We start from the raw sequence: 27,680 nt of genomic DNA, 5'->3' as shown, positions 1-27,680 counted from the left end.
GTTTGGGTGAAATTTCTTTATCATAAACATGTCCTTTTCATCTTAGTATGCTTAATGAACATCTAGGAGGGAATATGTATATGTTTGATGATTGTTTTGCATGTTTATGCAACTTTGCTTATTTTGCAAGAAATTGACATGATTTTGATTGTTTGATGTATTTGGATGTTTGGAAGGGATGATTAATGTTCCTTGATACCATATATGCTTGAATTAGCTGTTTAAGAGAATTTATAACATGTCTAGATGTATTTTTGAGTGGATTCAAGGTTAAACCGCCTTGTTGAAACTCAAGAACAGATATTTTTCTGGTGTAGTTCGCTAAGCGACCAGTAGTTCGCTGTAGCGAACATGTTCGCTGAAGCTCGCCAATGCTCGCCATGAGCAGGTGACTTCCTGTTGAGGTTCGCCATGTCTCGCTAAGCCCTCGCTTAGCGAAGGCCTCTGCGACAGCAATTTTTTGTTAATGTTTGTAAAGTGTGTGTATCCATGTATTTGGTTTCGTTTTGGTTTGGAATTATTATATGTTTAATAATTGTGTTGTGTAATGGCATTTATATAAAATGTCAAAGAAGTATATGTATTTTTGTATATCGGGTTGTCCGATAAAGAAGAATATCAGTTTGTCTGATAAAGAAGTTTAATGGATTATGTTATCCATGTAGTGAGCAGTAGCTTCGTGCTACGTGATTATCATATGTTTGGTAAATGCATGACATTCATAAATTCATGCATTATTTAGGGATATCAGACTTGTCTGATAAAGAAGGATATTGGACTTGTCCAATAAAGAAGAATATCAATGGTAAGTTCCTTGATAAAGAAGATGGTACCTCATGCATTAGTCGTGTCTAGGTTGGCATGACATTGAATGTTTGGCATTAGTCGCATTTGAGTAAATGTGCAATTATGTGTTATGTGAGTTCTTTGTGTTGTCCGAAACGACGTGAAACTATCTGGTTGAGTATTTGTGAGTATGTGTTATCTGGTGTATTACTTATTGAGGTATGTGTGTGAGTTAGTAATACGTGATAGGTTGAATATAGGTGCGTTTCTATATTCGTATGTATGTGATTATGATTACTAACTCTCTACCTAATTGTTATGTGCTGGACCTTTGGGGGTTCAGGTATTCAGGTCGAGGTTTCGATCGAGCTTTAGCTGCAGATCGTTTTGGTGTGGAGCACTTTTGGTGAGGAGCTAGTGTAGGCTACCTTTGTATAGTTTTGTTAAGTTTAGTTGGGTTGTGATGTATATTAGTGCTCTGGTATTTTGTAACATCGAGTCGGGGATCGTTTGTATTCCGTCGTATATCGATGCGAACATCTTAACTTATGTTTTATTTAGATGATTTATCTTTTGAACTATTTTGTTCATTGCTTTGAAAATCCTTTATGTTATGTTTTCCGCTGCGACGTTTCGTGTCATGTGCACGATCGTTTTTTGAAAATGTTTTCCGTAGCGCTCCGGCTACTTATCTTTAAAAAGTTTTTAAGATCACGTTTTTAAGGGTAGTTAGTTCGGGGTGTTACAAAAAGCACTTGTTAGATAACAAAATGATCAGAATCATTTAAAATATAATTAAAGATGTTTGTAATCTTTAAAACATCAAAGGTGGATTTTGCCTCAACAACACCCTCTATAGCATAATTTATTCTCTTTCCTCTCTCCCCACTACACTCTCTTTCCTCTCTTTCCTCAACCGTAACTCTATTCTCATGTTCCTTGTATGTTATCTTCTACCTTCACCTCTACATCAAAATCTTCATCTTCTAAATAAAATATAACATCCTTAAATTCTAGGATCAAAGCCACAAATAAAACACAACACCCTTAAATATTGATAATATAATTAATAATAATGTACAATCCAAATGGTCATTTTCTTCTCCATTTCAATGTCTATCACCATTGAAGCTTTCTCCATCTTCAACAATTTTTGGTGTTTTAAGAGATTTTTTTATCTATCAAACACACAAAGCCAGAAAATTGTGTTGCAATTCTTTTCAAGAACCCTACAAATATTAAAATTGATTACTCCCTACTCGATTTTTTAAAATAAAAGTTGGGTTAGGGTTTTTGTGCTTCGGATCTAAACGGAAAAAAAAAATCAAATTATAGATCCAATAGTAAAGTCATATCTGGGAAAAATGTTTTGATGTATCTGTCGCACGTGATATAATAATTAATAAAACAATTTTTTCTTGCTCTCATGTTCCAATGTTTTTTGTAAGCTTTGTTTGTTCCATTTAATCTGGATTCATGTTGTTCGGGGAAAGTAATGCTATTTGTCGTGATTTGTTACCCAGCGATGAGGAAGAAAGGGGATCTAGTGGAAAATTAAAGTTGATGAAGGAGACAAGGAGTGATTAGGTGCAGAAGGTGTACTGTATTATTATGAGGAAGCAATAATCCAATGAATAAAAATGCTTATGCACCGTGAAAGATACGAGTAGCTCTTGCACGGTAGAATCCGCCCTATCCCACTTCATTGAATGGTAATAAAACTTCAAGCCTATAATTTTAGACCGGCAACATCACATTTTAAATCTTTTTTATTTGTGATCCAACTTGTTCACATTTGGCTAAGGTTTAACTACACATTTGGTCCCTTACGTTTATTTTATGTTTCAATTTGGTCCCTTACGTTTAAAAAGTATCAATTAGGTCTCTTACGTTTATTTTAGGTTTCAAGTTAGTCATTTCCGTTAGTTACTCATATAGTATTGTTTTGACCGTATTTTTCTACAAGTATATAAATGTAAATATTATCATATAAGTTATTGTTTTATTTGTTTCGACGAATATTTTCAAAATATCAAATTTCTATAATTTTTAATAATGCATAATTAAAGATATTTTTAATCAAAGTTGAGTGCGAGTTCCCTCCATTTAGTGATATTTCCATTTAGTCCATTAATTACATGGATGAATGTCATGTGTAAAAAAAATATCCAATGGTTGAGATCAGGTACCAAAATATTAATAAAAAATAAAAAGAAAACACCGCAGCACATTCGTCTATCCATCTCCTTGTATCACCCAGATTCACCGTTTGTGTTACTTTGCTACCGCCGAATAACTTGTTCACGTTTGTCGTCACTGTTTGCTTTTGATCCAAACCTACTGCGTCTCCTAATTGAGAATAACTTGTTCACGGTGTATTGATTACCCTTTTCAAATCTTGATCTTCTATTTTGTTTCAAATTTGTGCTCTAGATTTCTTTTATACCATCTTTTCTTTGGTTGTTTGATTCAAAGTGTGATTTCTTTTATAAAAAATTAGTGTTGATACAACGATATAACACCTTGCTGAAGAATGGAAGCCAAATTTGATTTAAACAGTAACTGGTGAGAGAAGACCATGGATTAAAGGGGATATTTAGAACTGGAATTGGGAGAAGACGAAGGAAGAAGAATAGATAACTAGAATTTGGAGTGAACTGGGTTATCGCAGCGGTGATGAGTTTGATGAGGAAGAGGATTGATCACAGAAGCGCGCTAAAGTGTTTTTTATTAAAAAATATTAATATTTTGAGACCTGATCTCAACCATTGGATTTTTTTTTTACACATGACACTAATCCATATAATCAATGGACTAAATGGACATATCATCAAATGGAGGGAATTTGAACTCATCGAAATTATACATTGGTGTGCGTGCAGTGGTCAAATATTTTTTATATTTTGAAACGAAAGAAGTATTATATATATAAAAAAAAAAAACTCTTAAAAAGCAACGGAGGGAGTATTTTTTTTTTATTTTTTTTTGTTTCTTAGGTGCACTTGTTATATCAAAACCCTAAAAAACGATTATAAGAAGCAAAACTTATATTTTTTGTACGAACAAAAAAAAAAAATATTTAATTTAATTTGATCTATCTGCTGTTTGAGTTCACCTCGCAAGTGTGTCTGTCTAGTGAGAACCGAGAACATAACACAGTCTTCATCCTTATAAGGTGTCACCGTGAATTAGAACTCAGAAGCATCAGCCATGGCATATGCAGCGTTTCTCCGTTAAACGTTTATTACTAACAAGTAACGACTGAGCAAGGTTAACGGTCACGCCCTTGGTTTTAGGATTTCGCCTCCTTCGCAAATAACCTAACCGTGTTGCAACTCTTCGCTTCTTTCCGATCTCTTCTATATCTAGGGTTTCTTCAGCTTCATGGCTTCCCCTGATGATGTAAGTGCTTTTAACACCTCTCATCATTGCCTTCTACGATTCTAATTTCACCTTAATTTTTATTCTGTCAATGTAGGATTTCGATTTCGGTGGTGAAATTGGTGGAAGGCATTCAGGTTTTTGATTTTTTTTTTATTGAACTGTGTTTTCTCAAATTTGTTCGGTGACTGATTTGTTAATTCTGTTTGATTGATTTGTTGTTTGTGAACACAGGTAATAAGAGACCATCTCCGGATTACGATGATGAAGATTATGAAAACGATCCTTTTGCACCGAAGAAGGTAACTATTTACTTGAATCTGTTATGCGCTGCTTGCATTTTAGCTTATGGTATTGCTGCTTATGCTATTTTATCTATGAATTATTCGCTAAATTCATTATACTTTACAGTAATCCAAGAAGTAGAAGAATTGAACTGATCTGAATGTCATTTTTTATATTAATCAATAATAATAATAAAAATAAAAATAAAAAAACATTTTAGCACTAAAGGAGGATTTGCTTATAGCATAAGCGCGCTTATCATGATAAGTGCTTATTTCTATAGCAAAAGATAAATTAAATTGTTTTCATATAAGATATAAACTGTGTTCATAAGCTATCTTGGAGAACTTATGAACATAAGCTGAAAACAGCTTATAAACATGTCACAAGCTGTTTTTAAAAGTTCTCTCAAACTGTTTCACAAAACTTACGTTGGTAGATAAACTCAAATAGGTCAATCCAAACACGGTCCTATTAGTTTTTACTTTTTAGTTAAAAGTATCCAGATATAGGAAAATGAAGAAGCTTGAAAGATGTTAGTATGTTACTGTGTTCTTGCAATAACGCAACTTGAACGTTTTTGAATGATGAGGGTGATGGTTGAGCTTCTGTGTTTTACATGCTCTGTTTTTTTGTTGTTCTTAAAGTTCAATTACCTTAATGATTAGTTATGCTGGTTTGATTGGGGTGTTTATTTGTTGATGTATTGGTGAGCAATGGAAGTTGGCATGAGACACGAGTGAAGTGGGTTGCTTCGTTTATGATAAGCTTACTAATAATATGCTTAGCTTAATCAAAACATTAAAATAAGAAGTTATTAAGGGAGTACATCTACTCGAGCTTATGAGAGCTCACATAGGTCCTATTTTAGGTTATATTTCCGTTGTTACAAACTGAACTTCCGTTGTGACTAAACTAACTTACAGCTGTCAGTTAGTTAGATTCCCTTAGCAGTTTAGTAACATAAAATGCAATCTATACATTGTAATTGTTTAGCAAATCCATTTTCAGCACAATATACAAAATTGAGTTTCTCTTAGATTGTTTACCACCATTTGTGATGTAGGCCAAATCTAAAGCTGAAGAAACTGCCTCTGGCGTAACAACAGGAATGATCTTGTCACTTCGTGAAAGGTATTCCACTATTTCTCAGCATAGATACTATGTACCAACATATTTTACTGTGCCTAGATTGGAGTACAATATTTGGGCCAATTTTAATTTGTAAGCATGTTTTTTGCAGCCTCCAGAGCTGTAAGGATCAGCTTGCAACATGCCAAGTATGTTTTCCTCTTAAAGAATTCACATTGTTTTCTCCTTTAAGTTGGCCTGTATCTTTTTCTTTTTACTTTCCAGTTTTATACTTTTTTTTTTTTACGTAAAAGAATTTGAACTTTTGTTATAAATATTATGATCCATGTATCCTACACTTTGACACTCATAAGTTCATAAGTGGTTCACAATGAAAGATTTGATTAGATAATTGCATTTCCAGAATGAGCTCGAGGCTGCAAAGTCTGAGATTCAGAGTTGGCATTCTTCAATTCAAAATGAGCCTGTTGTAAATGCTGGGGCTGCTCCAGGTTTGTTTGTACATTGTCTTTTGCAAGTAGTATATACTATATACCTGTTTTAATTGTTCAGGATTTAGCTCATTCTACCATTACTTCCTGTATTTTAAATGTACACCTGAACAATTGTTTAATCTTGCCAGAGCCAAAAATGTTGATTAATTACCTTCAGGCTCTGAAATCATCTGAAGAGTCATTGAGAGAGCAGGTTTTGAATCGAAGTTCCATTTTTTTCATCAAAATAATACATTACCAGGGACTAGGTTTCATTGACTCTTTATAATTTTTCTACTGGTTGTCAGCTTGAAAAAGCGAAGAAAAAAGATTCGGCATTCATTAAAACATTTGCTAAACGGGAACAAGAGATAGCGGAGTTGAAAGTAATATTCTTAACTCAAGATTCTTGCTTTCTTGTTTGGTTTGGCAATTAGCATGTATTTTTTTTTTTTTTGACATCCAGCTCAACCACCTGAGTATGTTCCCTTTGTTTGCCTTCTAAATAGTGGCCCAAATAGATAGACTCTGTCATTCTCTATAAACTTTTTTAGACCTAATCTATTTTCAATATGGAACTTGGGTTTTTCCCATTAATTTTTTATCTTTTATTATTGTTGTTGTGCTTCTTATTTTTCTTTTTCTTAATATTATTTTTTCATTTGGTTATGGTTGTCTGAAACCTTCAGTCTGCTGTACGGGATCTGAAAGTTCAACTCAAGCCACCATCAATGCAGGTATGCTTAGAACTCACCTATGAAGATATTTTTGACTCGCTGATGATTATTCTTTATGCGTTTATTTTTAAACCCAATTGGTTTTTTCAGATTCTTTTTACCAATGTAGAAACTGCTTGTGAGTTGTGATTACTTGCCTTCATTTCAAATTGTTTTGCTTCTTGCTTTGCCGAAATGTGTTTGTATTTGATTAAGTGCTGAAGTAACGTGTACACCTTGGATGATGAAATGCATCCATTATTTTCTTATTTACTTGCAGTTTTTTTATAACCTAGTTTGGTTGTTTAAAATTACAATTTGTTTTTAGGAAAATAGTTGTATTTTTGTTTTTCCAACAGTGACGAGTGATTACATTCTCAATAAATTCTTTGGCTAAATGTATTATTCTACAATAATTTACAATAAAAAGAAAAATTTGAAAGGTTGAAATAAATCATTTAGTTGTCAGCCAATGTACTCATTCTGGCTTGTTGAATAAATCAAAAGCACCTATATAATTATATCTAACCTTAATATCACTGCTGCCTTTATTGTGAAAGAGAAACGATGAACTTTTCAAATGTCTTCTAACATCAAAATATAAACAATGAGCAGTATATGCATGTAGTACCATGTTGCTTCATAAAAGAAACACCCAGAAACAAACCTCCCATGCCATATACTACATGCAACTGGGAGTGGCACATGTTACATGCACTACAAGGGCAAAAAAACACCCATCTAACAAGTAACAACATAGTGGGTTCTTGTTTTGCGGTCCCTCGTTGCCTCAAAATTGTCTTAGCACACCATTAATGGTCTATCTACACATTGTTTGATCCATGTGTCCGACTCCACTTAGTGGAAAAGTGCTTGGTTGCTGTACCTTTTAACTAAACGTAGAGAAAATCAATAGCTGTGGTAAATGAGGAATGACATTGGTTCTTCTGTGCTTGTCTGTTCTATTGTACAACTACGGCATCTTTGTTGGCTGAACGAATGTATCTTGCATTCCATTTTTGTTTTTTGTATTTTAATAGTTCTGCTCAGAACAGAAATACCTTGATGTTCTTTGGGATGTATTTTTCAGGCAAGGAGGTTGTTACTAGATCCGGCTGTTCATGAAGAGTTCACACGTTTGAAGGTTTGCAATTTAACTTAATACTCACATTTATTGAATCAAGTTTGGTTTATCTCGTTCTCCTTTTCACAGACATACACTAGGAAAAGGTTGGTTCGAGTTAGTCATTTTTTTCTTTCACCTAGACATAAAGCGAAGAAACATCTCATTAACATTATGATCAGTGTTGTTACATAGCAGTAGTGCTTCATCCCATGGCCGATGGGGGAATTTATTAGAAATTTTTGTTCTTTGGAAGTCATGTAATGAGATGGAACAAAACCCAACACTATATGAGCTTAGGCCCTCTTTGATGTAAAAAAAAGACCCAACACTATAGAAGAGCATAGCCAAGCTTTGTACTTTGGGTATGCGACGCAGACAGTGTTTGGAAAGTTATGCAAAGCGGACAATTTTTCTGATGCAGGGTGGTTTTGAATGTCTAATTAGGGATTTCTGATGGCATATTATAAAAGGGAAGTACCTTTTTTTTTAAAAAAAAAAGAGAGAATAGGGAAGTACCTTTAAATTGCAGAAACGAATCCAGATTCAGCACCACATAGTTTCTGATGCTGTATTGAACATATCTTCTATGTATTGTCTTGATCGCCTTTTCTTGTGACCCGAGATTGTTGATTCCATGTTTCTTTAATTTCATTTATACATCTCCGTCCTCATTTCAACATTTCCAATATACAAACACACCGACACAGACACACATGCACACCCCGTTTTAGTATTCTTACAAGAGTTCTCATCTTATTAGAATTTAGTGGAGGAAAAGGACAAAAAATTAAAGGAGTTGCAAGATAACATTTCTGCTATAACTTTTACTTCCCAAAGCAAGATGGGAAAGATGCTGATGGCTAAGTGCAGAACCCTGCAAGAAGAAAATGAGGAGATTGGAAATCAAGCTTCTGAGGGAAAGGTGCTACCATCTTATTTGCTAATTGCCTTTAATTGTCACGTTTTTCCCTTTCCATTCACATGTTGTACTAGTAACATGATGAAATGCTACACTTGCACGTGTTCACACTTCAAACACCAATAAAATTAGCTTATATTTTTTGGTAGTCATTACTGCTAAATTGATGTTTGTGTTGTCCTTTTCCATTTCTTTTGGTGTGCAGATACATGAATTCACGATGAAACTTGCATTACAGAAGTCCCAGAATGCACAACTCAGAAGTCAATTCGAAGGTTTTTTTGCTGAATGAAATTCATTTGATCTCTATAAAAAAAATCATTTGATTATGTTATTGCTTTTTCAATTCTTTTACACTTCCCAGCAACTCTGTAACTTCTGTCACCTTTCATATCAGATTGATAAGTGCATTTCTATTTGTAGTTATGTTAATTTTCATATCAAACATCATGTAGAATAATAATGTTATTGTTGTGATTTTGAAACTATTCATTTGAATCATAATGATGTGATAGAAATACTGTTATAATTTATTTATCTCACAATGTTCTTAACATGTTAGATGTTTGTAAGGAGTAGTTGCCTCGTGTTCTCTTGTCTACAAAATTGGAGACTATTGGGGCCGAAATGTGATTTTTTTTTTTTACTGAGAGACATGAAAGCTGTCTATCTGTTGATCTGTCTAATGTCTATATTTATGTGGCCAGTCATACACTTGCAATTTACTTATGTAAACATTAATCCTTAATATTGACTACAGGATTGCAGAAGCATATGGAAGGACTGACAAATGATGTGGAGAGATCAAATGAAACGGTTTTCACTTCTCTCCTTTTCCTATTTATATATATTATATGAAAGTTGCAATGCATGTTCAGTTTTAAAGTGCTTCATTGGATTTGGTTTCTGAATTAATTTAAGAAAAGAGGTGTGGGTGGGTGGGGGTGGGGTGGGGGGGGATATTGTTGTATGAAAGCTCCTCGGCATAACGTGCAAGGAACTCAACTGTTGCGTTTGGAAAGAGGCTTACATTGCATGAATGTCGATGTGAATTGAATAAATGCTTATGTAGGTGAAACATAACCTGGATTAAGTTTTTAAGAACTAATAATATCATTTCCTCTTATAGATAAATAAATGATTTTGAATTTAAAAGTTTTAAGTAATGGCATTTTCATTAACGTGAAAAAAAATACATTAAATATTGTTATCTTATGTCAAATAGGACTGTAGAATTTAATTTCCTAGATCCATAGAAATAATGGATTTAATACCCTCCACCACAACCCTAACACATCAAATAATGAGTGCTCCCTCCAATCGTACTATAAGAAAAAACTACCAAACCTTATAAAAAATTTATTATGACCATTTTTTTTACACAATTTAGTACTACCATTTTTTTTTTCTTTTTTTTGATAAAACCATTTTTTTTCTTTCTTAAATGTGATAAAAAAAGATAATTGCATTCTTTAAATTATTTTTCGTTAGAATTTGTTTCAGGAGAATAATGTTAATGTTTAATTAATATAAAAGCATTTTAAGAAAGATATCATTATGTAGGTAAAGTTAGATTGCATTTGCTTATATTTTGGTTATCAAAATTATTTTTTGTTGATTATATTCGAGATTGGAGGGAGCATAAAAATGTAATATCTCATCCCAGTACTGAAATAAATCCCAAAGTGCATGTTTGGAGATTGTGTGATTTGTAATAGTGGTTTACCATGCATGAATATGTTCTATAAATCTGACACCAAACACTATTTTGAAATTAATAACTAACCAACAAGACTGTGAGAACCTTACTTATGGATTTTCCTTCAGGTTCTTATGTTGCAAGAGAAGCTAGACGAGAAAGATCAGGAGATCCAAAGACTGAAACATGAACTCCAAGAAAACAACTTAACAGAGGATGGAAGGTCTGATGCAACATTTAATAGGAGTGACGACGATAAATTGACGACTGAGGAGGATAAGTTGACCACTGAGGAGGCTGCGAATTAATTTTGGTTAATTTTTTTTGTAGGAAACATTTTTTATTAAGTTTCTACTAGTTGCTGTACACAGTGGCGGAGCCAGGAAAAAATAATCGGATGGGCCACTAAAAATTATATTGCATGCAAAAAATTTAAGTTATAATACTTGCAAAAAGTTGATAATAAAAAATTAAATGTTTTATTATATTACATGTATATTAAAAGAAGAATGATTGTTCTTAATTGAAAATAGTTGTAATTATGCACCCAAAAAAAAAATAGTTGAGATTTTTTTATAAAAAAAATGGAAATTGTGAATTTTTTTGTTGATAAAAAAGTTGTTTTATTCCCACAAAAAGAAGCTTTTGAATTTATCTTTACGTTAGATTTTTAAATTATCAGGTAAATGAGTATTCTTAGATATAAATTTATATCATTTAAAAAATTACAATAACTAATTATTAATTTAAAAACTATAGAAGATGAATTTGATTTTTTTTAAAATAAATTATAATGTAGTAATTTAAAAGTATATAGATATGAAAAACAATGTTTTCTAAAGATATTTATTTGCAATTATAAAAAATAACAAAAGATGTAAATGAAATGTTGAGATTCTTTCTTTTAAGAAAAATAAAACAAAAAAAAATATGCAAAAGGTTGAAGTAATAGGTGTTGAACCCACAGCCCCAAACACAACAACTACAAGCACCTTGCAACCAACTGGCCTATTTGATTGAATTAATATAGTTACGCGCAAACAAATATACATATAATATACTTGTAATTTTATTAATACACTATGGGTATTATAGTCATTTCCTATTTTTTGGGGTGGGCCAAGGCCCAGCCTGGCCACCCCTAGCTCCGCTACTGGCTGTACATTATATTAATCATGATTTTTTTTTTGAAAAGGGTTATATTGGTCTTTGATTGATTCGATTTGATAGATCTATTTTTTCTAGGCAAACATGCAGTTGTGAAATAATTTTGATCTTGCTTCAAATGGAATATAATCCTCGTTGCAGATGGTGCTATTTTGTAACACTGTCATTGTATTGTATCCAGTTGGTTCCAATCTAAGGGAGAGATGCTGAGATAAAAAAAAAAAATGTGAAGATTAAAAAACAAGATGCAGACGCTATAAATATTTCAGCCCCTTGAATGGAATTATTCCTTTAAACCATGACTCTATGTGTATTCAAAACTAGATTTATTTTTTGTAATCCCTCCGTCCCTTTTTATAATACTTAGTTTGGAAAAACACGGGTATTAAGAAAGTTGGTTTTAGTATTAAATTAATTGACAACTTATATTGATTTTTCATATTTACTCCGACAATTAATTGTAGTGTTTTGTATTAAACAAAAAAGAATTTAATGTTATTCAAAAAACTATGTAAAGTAAACAAGGGTAAGTTTTATTATCAAAAAAAAAAACAAGGGTAAGTTTGAAAAAAAAAATACTCCCTCCGTTTCAAATTGCTTGTTTTTTTAGAAAAAAATTAAAAAAATGTATTTTTGCACCTTATTTTCCTATTATACCCTTATTTTAATTCACCAATATATTTTTTTCACACACTTTCTTTTTTCAATAAATTTAATATGTTATTGTATCAATAAAAAAAATACAATAAAAAGATTTAAAATAAGGAGAATATAATAGACAAAATATAACATAAATTATCAAAAAGACAAGTAATTTGAAAAAAAAAAAAATTCTAAAAAGTCAAGTAATTTGAAATGGATGGAGTAATAATTAATGTCATTAACAATTGTAAAAGGGTCGGATAAATTTTTTGTCAAACTAGGTCTTATAAAAAAACGACGGAGGGAGTAGTCCAGTCACTATGTAACACCCTGAACTGCTACGCGTATTAATTAACTTATATAAATAAATAGCATGCTGACTACACATTAAACGTATAATTCATATAGCAACGGAAAATTTGAATAATAACTGATCAACTATGTTAGATATCCATCTCAACAACATAGCATAATAATGTATCAAGCTCCAACGACAAGACATGCATAAGAGCAAATAAAAGTCTCAAATCCATAAAAAAAAAAAAAAAAAAAAAAACCTTAATGTTACGCCCACTCATAGTGTTACAGTAATCAAGACGACTCTAAGTAAAACCAAACTAGATAAATGGACTGACAAGACGACTCTTAGTAAAACCAAACTAGATAAATGGAATGACAGTATGTCAATCACCTCACAAAAGCAATCAAGCAAAGTAAGCAATTACAGAGTCCTTAACCTGAGAATCTAGACCCAAAAATCCAGCATATACACAAAACAGAGAATTAGTTATTAAAATTCACAAGAGTGTAAGTAATCACGAATACTAGACACTTAAATCATAAATAAAGACGTACAACCATAAAAAAACATTATTGTAATAGTATCATCTTCACAAGTATCAAACATATTCATCTAATCATATAAAGACAATTAGATATGCATTTATCATTCACAAAACACATCTGCTCCAAATAATGCCAATTATCACTTATTGCACATAGAGAACCACTTAGTCCCTATTTTACTTCTAATGCCATATAATAATGACATGTGACCTTAGACAACTAAATACATGCGGTACCATGTCTTTTACCAATATGGATAACATAATCCATTTTTTTAAACCAATTCTTTCACCAAAATTCATTCACCAAAGGACATAGACTTATGAATGCATGAAAATATCCACTTATCAAACATATGATATCTACACCACTATATATATATATATATAGGATTTTGCTATAACACACCCATTACTTTTTGTGAAGGTTTGTTTTAGCATTGTACATCTTTCAACTTTGTACTAAAAACCCCCACTTTTTCTTTGCAAAACTAAATTAAAGTGATGGGTAATTGTGTAATTTAAAATCTAATATTTTTTACTGATATTTTTTTAATTATTATCCCACCACAAGCACGTTTCTTCCTAGTACATATTCTTCTGTATGCCTCGTCATCACCATGACAAGTATGTGAAGTAACAAAGTTTGTCACAAGAAAGGGGGTTTGAATTGTGACCTTTTAAAATTTAACTGCAAAACAATTTAAGCACAATAACACACTATGATAGTAAATGGTTAGACTAACTGGAGAACGTTCTCCTTGAATGTAAGTGCAATAAAGTGATTCGTGTGAGTTGGTGTTTGCACAAATAAAAGAGTAAGGGAAGAGAGAATCACACAAAGAATTTATCCTGGTTCACCCCTTAATAGTATGAGCTACTCCAGTCCCCACTTGTGTGAGATTATCCACTATAATCTAGACCAAGATTACAGAAACTTCCCTTTGATCTAAGCCCAGATCAGAGACCCTTTGTGACCTAAAACCAAGATCACAAAGTATCCAGCTATATCCAGCTGATCTACCTTTACAAGGTAACCTCAATCAATTATACCCAATTGACTTGAGAGAATCCTAAGGATTTTTCAATGATTTCTTTTGGATCTAAGCTTATACACCTAACCGGTTGTAAAACTTACAAATTGATACACTCAAAGTACTCTACAAAATATGATCCTAGATTTCTAGAGAGCTATAGAGTAAGAGTGAAAAGAAGAGCTTGATTGCTTGAGATGGAATGTATTAGATTGCTTTTTGTACTTCAAGTTCTTGCTCTTCCAACCAAATCAACGTGCTATTTATAGATGGAGATGCTCCCTTGTTGCTTGGACATCACACATATACATTGTGAGTGGAGAAATAGCCGTTGTGAGAGAAACAAAACAGTCCATGTGATTTTGTCCTTTAGATGCTTCAGGAGATCATTCTTCTAATGGTCTCTGACTGTCACATTTTACTTGTTGGTCAGAAATATTCTTTAACCAACTGTCAATGTTGTCTTTGAGTGTATATCCGTTGTAAATGTATTTCCCATGTGTGGAAATAGGATTTGAATGTCTTTGGATAAGATTGCCACCTAAGTGCAAAAACCTGGGAGATCATTCTCTAGGATGTTGGAGACCATTCTATGAAATGGTGTGGATAAGGTCCAATGAAAATAGAGCTGTTGCAAGTTGTAATACAGCTGTAAACACTTCATCAAAGGCATATAGTAGCAACTGTTCACTTGTCCTTCAAAGGACACATGAATAGTGAAATGAGTACTCTTTTATGGGAGAATGTAGCCACCCATGTCATAAACTTGTACTTGGATCAGATGTGAAGCTTCCTTGCAAGCTGTTAGTACTTGTTGTTGAGTTCTCATTGGTCTAGATTATCTTCTTTAATGATGTTCTTGGAGAACATAGAGCCTTGTTGCAAGATGTGAAATTATTATTCCTTAAAGAAGCTTATTCGAGTAAGTTCAATAACCAAAATCAATTCCTTGCCTTAAATGACTTATTTGCACTGTTATGATCCTTTAATAAGTCCAACTTAAAAGTTCATTCTTGTCTTGTACCAAGTTGACTTGAATAAGTGCTTATGCTTTTGAACACGTGAATCTGGAGACCAATCTGAGATCATTCTCTGAGGCAGATTTGTCTAAAACATGTTTGATTCTTTTCTTATGAGTGAAACAAGGTTAATTTAATCAATTGCATCTGTTCTTAAATTAAATCACTCAAGAGCACTTGTTAGATCACAAAATGATCAGAATCAAATTAAAATTTAATTAAGGGTTGTTATCTTTAAAACATCAAAATAGGATTTTGTCTCAACAATCTCCCCCTTTTTGATGATGACAAAACCTTAATTAATTTTTTATTGTTATTCTGATTAAACCAAATTCAGTAATAATACTTGTGATTTAATCATATAAAGCTCCCCCTCATTTTTAGCATTCTTTATCAATTTATAAACTATGCAAATGCAAATTGAGTAAAAATATGTAAAGACATAAATTTGAATCAAACATAATATTCATTAATCAGAACTTCATTCAAGAGCATATGACAATTATCAATACATGATTAATGATTCAAAACATAATCTAAGTTTTTAGAATTAAAACAACATACAATTAGAAGTTGAAACCAAAACAACTTCCAACCATATCTACAAATTCTAAAACATACATAAAACAGAATTTTAAAACACACATAATCAAAAGAGTTTTTTTTTTAAAAAAAAAAACATCACAAAAAAAAACATCACAATCTCCCCTTAATTACTACAGAATTCATTCTCCCCCTTTTGTCAACAGCGAAAAGGCCTAGGAGGTATGAAAGAGTGCTACTGAGGGTCTGCAGGAGAGGAAGGATCAGAGTTGGATTCTTTGTCAAGTTCTGGAAATTCTGGAACTTGTGGAGGAGGGTTGGATGGAGGTGGATTGACACGCATAGCAGGGCAAAATTCATCAATGAGCCAGGTCCTAAAGAGTTGATGCTCATGGACAGCATAGTTCAACAAAGTGTTGTTGATCTTGACAGCTTCAAACATCTTGACCATATCTCTTATGGTCTTTGAAACATCTTGCTCAACTTTTGACTTTTTGGTGGGTCTTGTGTCAAAAGGAGGAATGTTTGCAGAGCTTTGGTACGCAGCAGAGTCATTGGTTGGATAGCTAGTGCAAAAAGAACTCATGGAAGCAAAATTCTGAGGAAAGGATGGTAAGGATGGACCAACATCAGTGTAGATGGGCTGATGTATTTTTGAACAATCAGAAGGAGTTGATAGGAAGTTTTTCAGAAAATCTGTTGTATCAAAAGAGGTTTGTGGTGAGGTCATTAATGGTGAGAAAATGGATGTGTTAACAGGATTGTTAATGGTGGAAAAGCCATCATTCAAGACAGTGGTGTGTTGATTTTCATGGTTTTCAAAATCATTTCTTAAGTTATCAAACTCTAAGGATACAAAAGGGTTAAACTGAGCAGAGGTGGTTTTCTCACTTACAACTTCTTTGGCTTTTTCACTAGGAGCTGAGACTGGGAGAACGGTCTCTGGATGGTCTTCCTGTGTTGTCATAACTTCAGCCAAGAGGTCCAGATTGTTATCCTTTTCAAATTCCTCTCTTTTTCTCTTCTGCCCTTGATCAAGAATGGTGTGATCCTCAACATCTCCGATGAATTTCATCCTTCCAACATTCTTTAGAGAGAATGTGGTAGACGAATTCTTTCCTTCTTCTCCTTCAAAGCTGACTTTGAACTTGTTGAATACTCTAGTTAGAAACATTCCATAAGGGAGAGTGAATCTCTTAGATTCATTTTCAATGGTGTATATCATGTGTTGAATCATGACATAGGGCAAATTTAGTTGGATTTTATTGAACATGTGATACATAATCATCATGTCATTTTCGGTGACTTTGTCCTTGCTTCCTTTCCTTGGGAAGATGGAGTGTAAACACATGTTGTGCAACATCTTAAACACATGCTTGAGCTTGGATGAGGGTGGATTCTTTGTGAGATTGGTTCCAGGTTCATATATCTCAGACATAAGGGTGTTTTTACTCACTCGTGCCATGGAGAACCAGCTTTCTCCATACAATTTGTGACCCGTGGTTGGAATATCCAACAGTTTTCCAAGCAATTCTTCGGTTATCTTGATTTTAGCTTTCTTAAGTTCAGAAACTATGGAGTTTCTATCTGAGGGAATAACAGCATTGAAGTAAAATGCTGATATAAGGTTTGGGTAATGTGTTTCTCTGATGTTGAACAATGATGTCCAACCAAGAGGATTAGTGAACTGAGTTAGGTCATGATTTGTGTTGACAAGATCGTCAAAGTTGTATACTCTGCCTGGAAGAATTGGTTTTTTCTTGGCAAAGATTTCAAAGCTTTGTTGAGGCTAATCTTCTTGACTTTCTAACTTTTGAAAACTCAAGAGACTTTGATTTTTTGGTTTTGGTAGGAATTGGGATAGATTTTGAACTAGAGACGGTTTTAGTTTTTGGTAGAGGCGTGACAATTACTTGTGGAACTTCATTTGTGGTTTCAGCAATGGTTTGAGAACATTGAATAGGTTCAATGCCTGTTGTGACGGTTTTACAAGTGATTGGAATGGCTCCAATCAACACTTCAGAGATTTGAACAGTTGTTGGTGGTGGTGATTGTTGTGCAAGTGCGGTTTCAACAGTGGGTTGGTTTGATCGAGAGATATTTGGAGGATTGATGGAAGTATTTTGAGTTGAAGGATTGGATTGAACTTCAATCTCATTCTCGTGATCTGGAAGGGATTTAAAAGAGGTGGAAGAAGATGATTTGGTACCTGACTTGTCTTTGGAAAGAGGAGCAACTTGAGGAGAGGGTGAGCGTTTTGGTGATTGAGAGGAGGATGAAGAACTATCATTTTTGTTCTTGTTACCAGATTTCTTTACTCTAGCCATAGAAACAAATTTTTGGTTTTGGAAGATGAACAATGGATAGATGATGAGGGTTTGATGAATAGTGGAGAAAGAGATAAGGATTTTTCGGAGGTGATGATGAAATGTGTTGAGTTTGTATTGATTAAATAAACCACTAATGAGAGAGTGTATAGAGAATAGGAAAAGATTGATAGATAGGTTAGGTGTAGCTTAGTACAATTATGAATAGTTGTTAATTGTACTTAGGAAAACTAAAGAGAGAGAGAGAAGAAATTATGACGAGAGAGAGAAGGAGATACCCTAGGGAGAGTAAGGGTTTAAATTATAAATGATATAAAATTAATCATAAATATTTCATATATAAAATCAGACAAAAATTTTCATAAAAAAAAGTTCTTCATTTTCGTAAAGAGAAAGAATGTTCTTCTAACGTTCTCCAAAAACATATGATTTTGTTCAACAATGCTTAGCTGAGATTTTTTATAATTTTTAAATTTTCTTTAATAAAATTAAAACGATATTCAACTAGAGGTTTTGTAAAAATATCAGCTAATTGAGATTCAATATCAACAAATATTAATTCAACATCCTTTTTGCAAACATGGTCACGTATGAAATGATGTTTAATTTCAATATGTTTAGATCTAGAATGCTGAATGAGATTCTTTGATAAATTAATGACACTAGTATTATCACAAAGAATTTTAATATTTGTGTACCTTAGAGAAAAAAGTCTTCAAGTTGGTTTTTGATCCATATCACTTGTGAACAACAATTTGCAGCTGATACATATTTTGCTTCAGTTGTTGAGAGTGTTATGGTGTTTTGCTTTCTGCAGCACCAACTTACAAGAGCTTCACCAAGAAATTGACAAGCACCACTTGTGCTTTTTCTTTCAAGCTTGTCACCAGCATAGTCAGCATCACAATAGGCTTTCAGGTCAAAATGAGACCCCTTTTTGTACCATAGACCAACATCTGGTGTTCCCACCAAATATCTAAAAATCCTTTTGACTGCTGTAAGATGAGATTCTCTTGGAGATGTTTGAAATCTTGCACAAAGACCAACTGAGAATACAATGTCTGGTCTACTTGCAGTTAAATATAGAAGTGATCCAATCATTCCTCTATATTCTTTCTCTTACACAGTTTTACCACTTTCATCTTTGTCTAAATTTGTTGATGGATGCATTGGAGTAGTCATGATCTTTGCTTCATTCATGTTGTACTTTTTGAGAAGATCTTTGATGTATTTTTCTTGACTAATAAAGATTCCATCATCTTGTTGCTTGATTTGCAAGCCAAGAAAGAATCTGAGTTCTCCCATCATGCTCATCTCAAATTCACTTTGCATAAGATTTGAAAAATCCTCGCACATTTTTTCATTAGTAGCACCAAATATAATATCATCAACATATACTTGTACAATTAATAGATCATTTTCATTTGTTTTTCTAAAAAGTGTTGTATCAATTTTTCCTCTAGAAAAACCATTTTCAATTAAAAAAGAGCTTAGTCTATCATACCATGCTCTTGGTGCTTGTTTAAGTCCATATAGAGCTTTGGTAAGTTTAAAAACATGATTAGGTTTCTGTTCATCTTTAAAGCCAGGAGGTTGATGGACATAAACCTCTTCATTTAAAAATCCATTTAGAAAAGCACTTTTTACGTCCATTTGAAAAAGTTTAAAACATTTATGAGATGCATATGCAAGTAAGATTCTTATTGCTTCTAACCTTGCTACTGGTGCAAATGTTTCATCATAATCTATACCTTCTTGTTGATTATAACCTTGAGCAACAAGTCTTGCTTTGTTGCGAATTACCTTACCATTTTCAACCATTTTGTTTCTGAAGACCCATCTAGTTCCAATGATAGAATGGTCTAAAGGATCTGGTACTAGCTTCTAAACTTCATTCTTCTCAAATTGTGAAAGTTCTTCTTTCATAGCAATTATCCATGATTCATCAGTGATTGCTTCTTCTATGGATTTTGGCTCAATTTGAGAGATCATAGCTAGATTGTTCTCATCAACTTGAAATGATCTTCTGGTTCTTACACCTTCTGCAGTATCACCTATTATTTGTTCTTGAGGGTGATTGCTTACAACCTTCCAAGTTCTAGGAGGTTCTTGTGGTGGTGATTCATGTTCTATAACCTGTTCTTTTGATGAGTTTGTTATCTTTAAAACATCAAAATAGGATTTTGTCTCAACAATATGTTTTATATTATGCCAAAGGTTTGGTCATTTTTTTCAGGCATAAGACATGGCATTCAACCTCTAGATGTATATCAAAGTCCAATTCCTTGCAATTTATCATTTTTGTGGTTATATACTTTATGAACTTCAGTTTATAGAGGTAAAATCAAGAGCTGTATATATTAGAAATGCACAAAAATTACTTATTGCATAAACATACTACTTGAACCGTAAATGTGGCTACGATTTTGGGAAAAATAATGAATAATTTAACACCTATTTATTGAACAAAAGCTGCACATAATTGAAAGAACAATCGCAGAAAACAGCTGCGTAAATGAGAATTGGAGAGACTGTCAGACGCTCAGGAGATTTTTTAATAAAAATATATTAGATTTTAAATTACACAATTATCCATCACTTTAAAACACACCTTCACAAAAAGTAGTGGGTGTGTTATAGCAAAACTCATATATATTATTTCACCAATAAGTATATCATCATAATTAAATCATGTTACAAGCATGCAACATCATTTAAAACCCAACAACAAAGTTCTGTCTTGATGTCCTCGCTAAGCGAGACACGGCGACATCACATCGAGACAAAATCGAAAGTTCCCAGTGTCAAAGCGAGCACTGACGAGCCATGGACAAAGCGAGAAGCCCTCGCTAAACGGCCATTCCCTCACTAGGCGAGCACTCAAGGCTTGCCAAATGAACGCGAAGAACAAAGGCGTCGCAAAGCGAGCCTTCATCCTCGCTAAGCGAGCATACCAGAAGTAGAGAATCACAAGTTTAGACCAGCATCCTAGAAATATGTATGTAGTTTTTTTACAATATAAAGTAATTTACAAAAAAAAAAGTAATTTACAACAATTTGTATAAGAGTCTGTTTAGATGAACTTATTTGAGCTTATTTATAGACATAAGTTTTGTGAGATTATTTGTCTGAACTTATAAAACAGCTTATGAGGTTTTTTTTTCCGGAGCTTATGAAAATAATATATACAAAATTTAGTTATATCTAATTCTATAAATAAGTTATTTATAAATAAGAAAAGCCTAAATGTAGTTTGTTCATTTAAATGCTTAATGTTATTTTAAAATATTAAAATGCTATACAACCAACATAGTGTGACACAAATGGTAGATATTTGGGTCCCTTAACCATCTGGTTCTGGGTTCGATCTCCGGCTGGTGCAGCGGTGCATATGGAGTAACATTTGTTGAAAGAGGTCAACCTCTTAAATGAATCCCAGTTATCTCGAGAGGATTAGTATCAGTATCAGACAAAATAATAGTATCTCCTTCCTGCATTTTAAGAAGTTTAAAATAATAAGTATATATTTTGTAAAAAAAAAAAGGGTAAATGATCATTTACCCCCTCGCAAAATAAGCAAATTTTCGTTTACCCCCCTATGCAGATTTTTTTTCTGTTTATCCCCCTGCAAAAAAATAGATTCACTCATTTTGCCCCCTGTGTGTACAGCAGGACATGTGATTGTGCAAATTTGCTGATGTGGCTTGTACACGTGGAAAAAAAACATTTATATTTATTTTTAAATTCCACGTCAGATAATATTTTTTTCAAAAAAAAAGTTAAATTTTTTTTCCTACAAAATTAATAAAACGAATTTTTTTTCCAAAATTAAAAGAAAATCCTACAAATAAAAAAAAATTCCCTACAAAATTTTAAAAAATTCCTGCGAATAGTTTTATTTCGTACAAAATTATTATTTTTTTCCTAAAATAAAAAAAAAAATTTTCATATTTTTCTCCTAAATAAAGTTTATTTTCAAAATAAAGATTTTAAAATTTTATTTTCAAATCTTTTTGATTTAAAAAAAAAAGAATCTTCACCGGTTTGCTTCCACCGTCGTGATCATATTCTTCGTCGTCTTTTTCAATCACCGGAATCGTCTTCTACTTCGTTATTGTCTTGTGCTTCCTTCTATTTTTCTAGTTCTAGGGAAAATGATTTTGGTATAAGAGGAAAACACGAATAAAACTTCTTTTTCTATTTTTTTTAATTCAAAGAGATTAACAAAAAAATAATGTTGTGTTTTTAAAAAATAAAGATCATGTTTTTTTTAATTCAAAAAGATTTGAAAATAAATCTTTAAAATTTTTATTTTGAAAATAAACTTTATTTTGGAGTAAATATTTATTTTGGGAGCAAAATAAGAAAATTCATTTTTTTTTGTTGGAAATTTTTTTAAATTCTTTGTAGGAAAAAAAATTATTTTTTTTGCAGGAATTTTTTTAAAAAAATTTGTAGGAAAAATTTTTTATTTGTAGGGTTTTCTTGGGGAAAAAAAAAAGAAAATACGTTTTTTTTATTTTGTAGGAATTTTTTTTAAAAAAAAAATATTATCTGACGTGGAATATAAAAAATAAATATTAATTATTTTTTCCACGTGTACAAGCCATGTCAACAAATTTGCACATTCACATGTCCTGCTGTACACACGGGGGGCAAAATGAGTGAATCTATGTTTTGCAGGGGGGTAAACAGAAAAAAAATCTGCTTAGGGGGGTAAATGAAAATTTGCTTATTTTGCAGGGGGGGTAAATGATCATTTACCCAAAAAAAAATAAAGTAAGTTTATGTTGAAACTTGTCCTTTTATATTTTATATTAAATATATAATTTTTTAATAAATAATTGTTTTTCAATAAAAAATTACTACTTTTGATTGCTTTAATATTTAGACAAACCCTTGAAAAATATGCGCCACTGACTAATATCATGTAGAATTTATTTGCATTCACAGTAGAAGCTACTCATGCAAATTGTTGTGTTGAGTAGAATCAATTTTACAAACAAGAAATGATTCTTTCTCAAAATCCCAAACACCATTATAGCACAATCAAACGTGCGTATAAGAGAGGCATTAGCTCAACAAAATAAAGGCTACGTTGGTCCGATAGATGGAGGTATGATTCTGTGTGGCACTGCCGCATAGTTAGCACTGTTCATTTTGTCAATTTCGACGAGGCCATCCCAAGCCTGCACTGCCAATGTTTCCAACTGCTTGAATAGGATCCACCATGCCCTTTGTAGAGCTGCCAAGCCCTTCTCCCTGCACAAGCACAAGGGTGGGAAAGCAGTAATTATACAATGGTCTATAAAAATCATCAATTTGACTCCTTCAAAGTAAATAAAGTGTAAAGTAAGAAAATCAGAGTTTGATGTCAAACAATGAACTTGTAATATTCACCTTTGATTTGTTAATCAACGATTGATAATACTTAGTTTATACTCTAAAGTGAGCAACTCACTCACTTTAAAGGAGTCAAATCCAAACAATCATATAGACAATCCGAGTCATTTGAGAAATTGATATAAAGGTATTATTGAGAAAGTGTTAATATGTATATATTGGTATAGTTAATATAAATCTAGGGTATGTGTTTTCTTTGAGATTTGAGGATCAGATCTTTTAGTATAAGCTTCTTGTCAATGGCTATGGTATAATTTTTAAATAGGAAACTTCAACCATATAATAAAGTAATAAGAATTTTATAAATAAAGTTTTATGTTCAATTGAGAACTCAGTCCATACCTCCTTCCAGCCCATGCCTTCTAGAAGTTTCCCGGCATAACTGCCTGCTCCAAATGACTTCTTCAAGGCCTCTTCGGTAGCTTCTTGTGGACAAACATCAGGTGATGATGCTGTATCATCACCAGCAGCCAGGTTCTTCTGTCCTGGACCTACGCCAAAGCCTCCATGCAAGTTTCTTCTTTCTGCCGCTCGATCTCTGTATTGACATTTTGTTTGCTGGCATAGCAAAACAGTAAATGAGCTGAAAGATAACAAATTTTAAAGATATCCTTATGCAGTGAATTACATGAAGGGTTGTCATGGCAGAAATAAATTTAGGAACCCCTTTTCTACTTCGTTACAATTTTTCCCCTCGCCTATTTGATCCCTTCAGCTTCCATAGTCAACTACTATCATTTATTTGTGCTTTTATGTAAGCTAGACATCCATCTATTATACAAGGAACAAATAGCAGCAAATAATTGATAGGTTTCAATACCTTGGAATTGGATGCAGAAAGCTGACTGGGCAACATAGACAATTCCTTCTCCGTATGAATTTTATTTGAAGAGTTAGGAGTACTTTCACCGGACATAGAAACATGTACACTATTTGTATTAGATGATAACTGAGGAAAATCCCAATCTTTTGTTGGATCGGCAGAATCATAAGTTGATAACGAAGCCACGTATCTTGCACTAGGATTTCGCAATCTATATACCTGTCCTGATAAAAGCGCATGGCAATAAGCTGTATTCAGACAGGGAGTACTTCTAGTAGTACTATTGAAAAATCCTAATACTTCTTCATTTTGAAACTTTCTACGTAAACCACCATCCTTATTGCCTATAAATTATAACATGTCCACAATTTTAAAATAAGGAAAATGCTAAACAGTGCCCCCGGGGCACTAGTTAAGGATGCAAAAATAGTAATTTGGCATTGGAGTTTGTGCAGTCAACTTTTCGAAAGTTTAAAAAGTGTTATTTTCTTTTCAAAACTTTCTAATTTTGGTTTCCTTAACCAGTGCCCCGGGGGCACCGGTTAGCATGACCCTTAAAATAAAACTTGTGCATAACAAGGCTAAAAACAATAACAAATTTCCAATTTATATGGTTGCCTCTCATGTTATGTGACATGGAGAAAGATAAGCACCAGAAAATACAAGAGTAAAATGCAAACCTGTTTTGACGCGTACCAGATCGAGATATACTTCGCATATAGAAGCAGATCTAAATTTCTTTTCACCAGATGAGATAGATGGATGTCGCTTTGCAGATTGTTTGACCAGTCTTCCAACCAACCTTGCCACCTTATCCTTTCCATCCTTTTTGGATGCTCTGACCATTTCCCAATCCCACAAGTCGACCATTGGAAACTCTAAAATCAAATCTTTCCTTGATTCAATGACTTGACCATACTGTGCGCGCCATTTTTCTTCATCCAACAAGATACCTATAATGGTAACATCACACATATGAACAAAAGCGGTATGCAATCTCACCCATGTTGTGAAAACATTATTCTACAAGCCATGCAGAGAAACAGAAGTATTTAACAGGGGACTCAAGGAAAACTACATTAGTGGATATACAAGGAAACAAGCCCTTGCTAGTTAATTGAACATTCAAGGAAACAATTGATTGATTGTTGTGGTATACTCATAGTGCAAATCATAATAACTTTTCACGGTAAATTGTTTCGAAGCATATATAGAGTAGAGTGAAATAACAAATGCCATTAGTACTAGACACAATCTTTCAGATGATAATTACGACAGGCGAGCAAAGTGGCAATACCTTCATCTATAGCACTTCCATCAGCTATGGGATTTTCGTCCTCTAGATCTGGGATCCACTCACCTTCTTCCACTTCATAAGTATCGCTGTAAGCCACGCCTTCATCATCAATTCTTTTATTCTCAGTCATGCCATTTTCACCCGTTAAGCCTGTGGTCCACTCATTTTCCACTTCATAAGTATTGCTGTAAGCTATTACATTGAGAAACATTCATTTAGGACTGATCACAGTTATAACTTTTTTGCAAACAAGTTATGTAAGTTATGAACAAACCACTAGCTTCCAATGTGGAGTTATATTCATCTGTTTCCATGGGCACTGTCACTGTATCAGCTGCACTAACTGCTGTGTTGTTGTAGCCAGATAAGTAAAGATCAATGAGCGTGTCCTCTAACCTGTCAGTTTACAAAATGATTAATTTTCAAAAACTTTATGAACCTATAATCATCAATACAATAAGAATAAGAATTTGGAAGGGGATACCATTCTGATGGTGGTGGAGGGTTTCCATAAGTTGGACTGTTCGTGGAGTTCATTGCATCTATTACAAAGACATCTACTTAGAAGGCTTAAGTTACTCATATTAATTACTGCTGCATGTCTGAAACACCAAAATGTCGATGCTCAAAGCAAAGGAGAAAATCAAGTCTCCTCAAAGCATAGGAGTATTCATTAAATACAGTTTGCATGTTAACATTACTTACCACCGGCTGCTTCCTCGGTCAAGGTTCCTGTCTGGTGGTTAGTTTCAAATTTGTTTCCGAGGAAAGAAGGGCAGTCCTCGTTGTCAATACCATGTACCTGTTTAGGACTTTCGGGTTCAGTTTCTTCAAAATCATCCTGAGACACATACAATAAAACTTCAATCACATACTGGAAATCAAATCAATTACAACTATTCGTAAAGCTTAATTTTAAAAAATCAGAAATGTAATTGAATTAAAAGGCTAAACCAAACAAACCTACCTTATTGGAACTTAAAGGTACATAATTTCCATCTTCAAATTTGTAATAAACGCCATCATTGGTGCCATAGTACCAGCCAGCATTAGGGTCATGATAAAATCCACTACTGCACAAAGTTATTATAAACCAGAAATTTAAACATAAGCTTGTTGTTATATGTAATGAAAATCATTACAATTAAATCGGAAAAATTAAACATTGTTGAGGAGAACCTGGCGTGGAAGTAAAGCTGTGATTTTTCATCCCAAACAAAGACAGAATCGCTATTTTCCAAATTTTGAGGTTCTGGGTCCATGTGTTATGCGATTTGGTTGCTGAATTGCGCTTTTCCTCTTTATTGGAATCGTCTTAAGCAAGTTCTTGTGCTCAATACCAAAAGCAGTAACGCATTGTTTGGTTGAGAAGAAAGAGGAAGGAAAGAAACACAGAGGAGGAAAAGTTAAATTTTGGTTTGTAATTTTTTTTTGGCTTAAATGCCGTTTTACCCCTCCTGTTTTGAAAAATGCGGAATTTTACCCCCCTATTTTAAAATGCGGAATTTTACCCCCACTATTTTATAATTTGTTGGATTTTGCCCCCCACCAAAATTTTGCACAAAATCTGCTTCTGAGCCTCAAGTTCAAAGCTTCGCGCAGAACTCAATTTGGATCAATAATTCACCAAACAGGTACCGAAACGACCGCAATCGAGTTAGTTTTCTACAGAATCAAACTCCACTAAATTTGGAGTTACAGAGAGAGATTAATTACCGTTTTAGTGAAGGTCTGTTCAAATTAATTATCGTATGAATCTACTACTGGTATTTTCGTCATGCCTCTCACCCTATAGCTCATTTTTTAATAATATTTACATGTATGGAAAGCTAACGAAATTACCCTTGTTGGCATTTCAATTTCGTAGAATTTGGAGTTACGATGCGTTCGGTAGACGATGTTGAATTTGAAGATCACAAGTAGATTTCTGCAGAATTAGTAATTGGACAGACCTTCACTAAAACGGTACTTAATCTCTCTCTGTAACTCAAAATTTAGCGGAGTTTGATTCTGTGGAAAGCTAACTCGATTACGGTCGTTGCGGTATCAGTTTTGTGAATTATTGATCCAAATTGAGTTATGTGCAAAACTTTGAACTTGAGG

The 27,680-nt window shown here is 33.1% G+C and overlaps 2 protein-coding genes across 5 annotated transcripts; one reads left to right on the top strand and one right to left on the bottom strand.

The window, feature by feature from the left end:
• Nucleotides 1–3,838: 3,838 nt before the first annotated feature.
• LOC123898596 (FKBP12-interacting protein of 37 kDa-like) lies at nucleotides 3,839–11,794 on the top strand. Of its 2 annotated transcripts, XR_006805354.1 has the most exons (15): nucleotides 3,839–4,188; nucleotides 4,265–4,304; nucleotides 4,402–4,469; nucleotides 5,519–5,586; nucleotides 5,696–5,732; nucleotides 5,948–6,035; nucleotides 6,167–6,231; nucleotides 6,326–6,403; nucleotides 6,707–6,754; nucleotides 7,824–7,877; nucleotides 8,620–8,781; nucleotides 8,984–9,053; nucleotides 9,539–9,594; nucleotides 10,606–10,837; nucleotides 11,634–11,794. XR_006805354.1 is itself a non-coding variant. In XM_045949592.1 (14 exons), the coding sequence occupies exons 1-14, from the start codon at nucleotides 4,171–4,173 to the stop codon at nucleotides 10,783–10,785; spliced, it is 1,032 nt and encodes a 343-aa protein (XP_045805548.1). In that variant the 5' UTR covers nucleotides 3,839–4,170; the 3' UTR covers nucleotides 10,786–10,962. The 2 variants fall into 2 exon arrangements, 1 of the variants encoding a protein (XP_045805548.1); XM_045949592.1 differs by lacking the exon at nucleotides 11,634–11,794 and having other exon boundaries at nucleotides 10,606–10,962.
• An 11,181-nt stretch (nucleotides 11,795–22,975) lies between these two features.
• Nucleotides 22,976–26,949, bottom strand: LOC123898595. Of its 3 annotated transcripts, none has more exons than XM_045949590.1 (10): nucleotides 26,757–26,948; nucleotides 26,545–26,650; nucleotides 26,283–26,418; nucleotides 26,062–26,119; nucleotides 25,852–25,973; nucleotides 25,578–25,769; nucleotides 24,977–25,233; nucleotides 24,278–24,499; nucleotides 23,800–24,015; nucleotides 22,976–23,316 (listed from the first exon to the last, which is right to left on the bottom strand). In XM_045949590.1, the coding sequence occupies exons 1-10, from the start codon at nucleotides 26,837–26,839 to the stop codon at nucleotides 23,218–23,220; spliced, it is 1,491 nt and encodes a 496-aa protein (XP_045805546.1). In that variant the 5' UTR covers nucleotides 26,840–26,948; the 3' UTR covers nucleotides 22,976–23,217. The 3 variants fall into 3 exon arrangements, with proteins under 3 accessions (XP_045805546.1, XP_045805545.1, XP_045805547.1); XM_045949589.1 differs by having other exon boundaries at nucleotides 24,278–24,504; nucleotides 24,961–25,233; nucleotides 26,757–26,946; XM_045949591.1 differs by lacking the exon at nucleotides 22,976–23,316 and having other exon boundaries at nucleotides 23,806–24,015; nucleotides 24,278–24,504; nucleotides 26,757–26,949.
• Nucleotides 26,950–27,680: the final 731 nt, after the last annotated feature.

This window comes from Trifolium pratense, linkage group LG7, assembly GCF_020283565.1.
Source record: "Trifolium pratense cultivar HEN17-A07 linkage group LG7, ARS_RC_1.1, whole genome shotgun sequence".
NCBI lineage: Eukaryota > Viridiplantae > Streptophyta > Magnoliopsida > Fabales > Fabaceae > Trifolium > Trifolium pratense.
The sequence above is the reverse complement of the archived record's forward strand: the minus strand, read 5'-3'. Positions and strand labels throughout refer to the sequence as shown.

What these genes read in the sequence shown, in the direction of transcription:
- LOC123898596 (XM_045949592.1), top strand. An exon ending in AAGAGTCATTGAGAGAGCAG is followed by an intron (nt 6,232 to 6,325) that starts GTTTTGAATCGA and finishes ACTGGTTGTCAG; the next exon opens with CTTGAAAAAGCGAAGAAAAA. An exon ending in TCAAGCCACCATCAATGCAG is followed by an intron (nt 6,755 to 7,823) that starts GTATGCTTAGAA and finishes TGTATTTTTCAG; the next exon opens with GCAAGGAGGTTGTTACTAGA.
- LOC123898595 (XM_045949589.1), bottom strand. Translation starts at nt 26,839, where the DNA reads ATGGACCCAGAACCTCAAAATTTGGAAAATAGCGATTCTGTCTTTGTT. An exon ending in TCTGGTACGCGTCAAAACAG is followed by an intron (nt 24,505 to 24,960) that starts GTTTGCATTTTA and finishes CGCTTTTATCAG; the next exon opens with GACAGGTATATAGATTGCGA. An exon ending in AAGGCATGGGCTGGAAGGAG is followed by an intron (nt 23,317 to 23,799) that starts GTATGGACTGAG and finishes GTGCTTGTGCAG; the next exon opens with GGAGAAGGGCTTGGCAGCTC.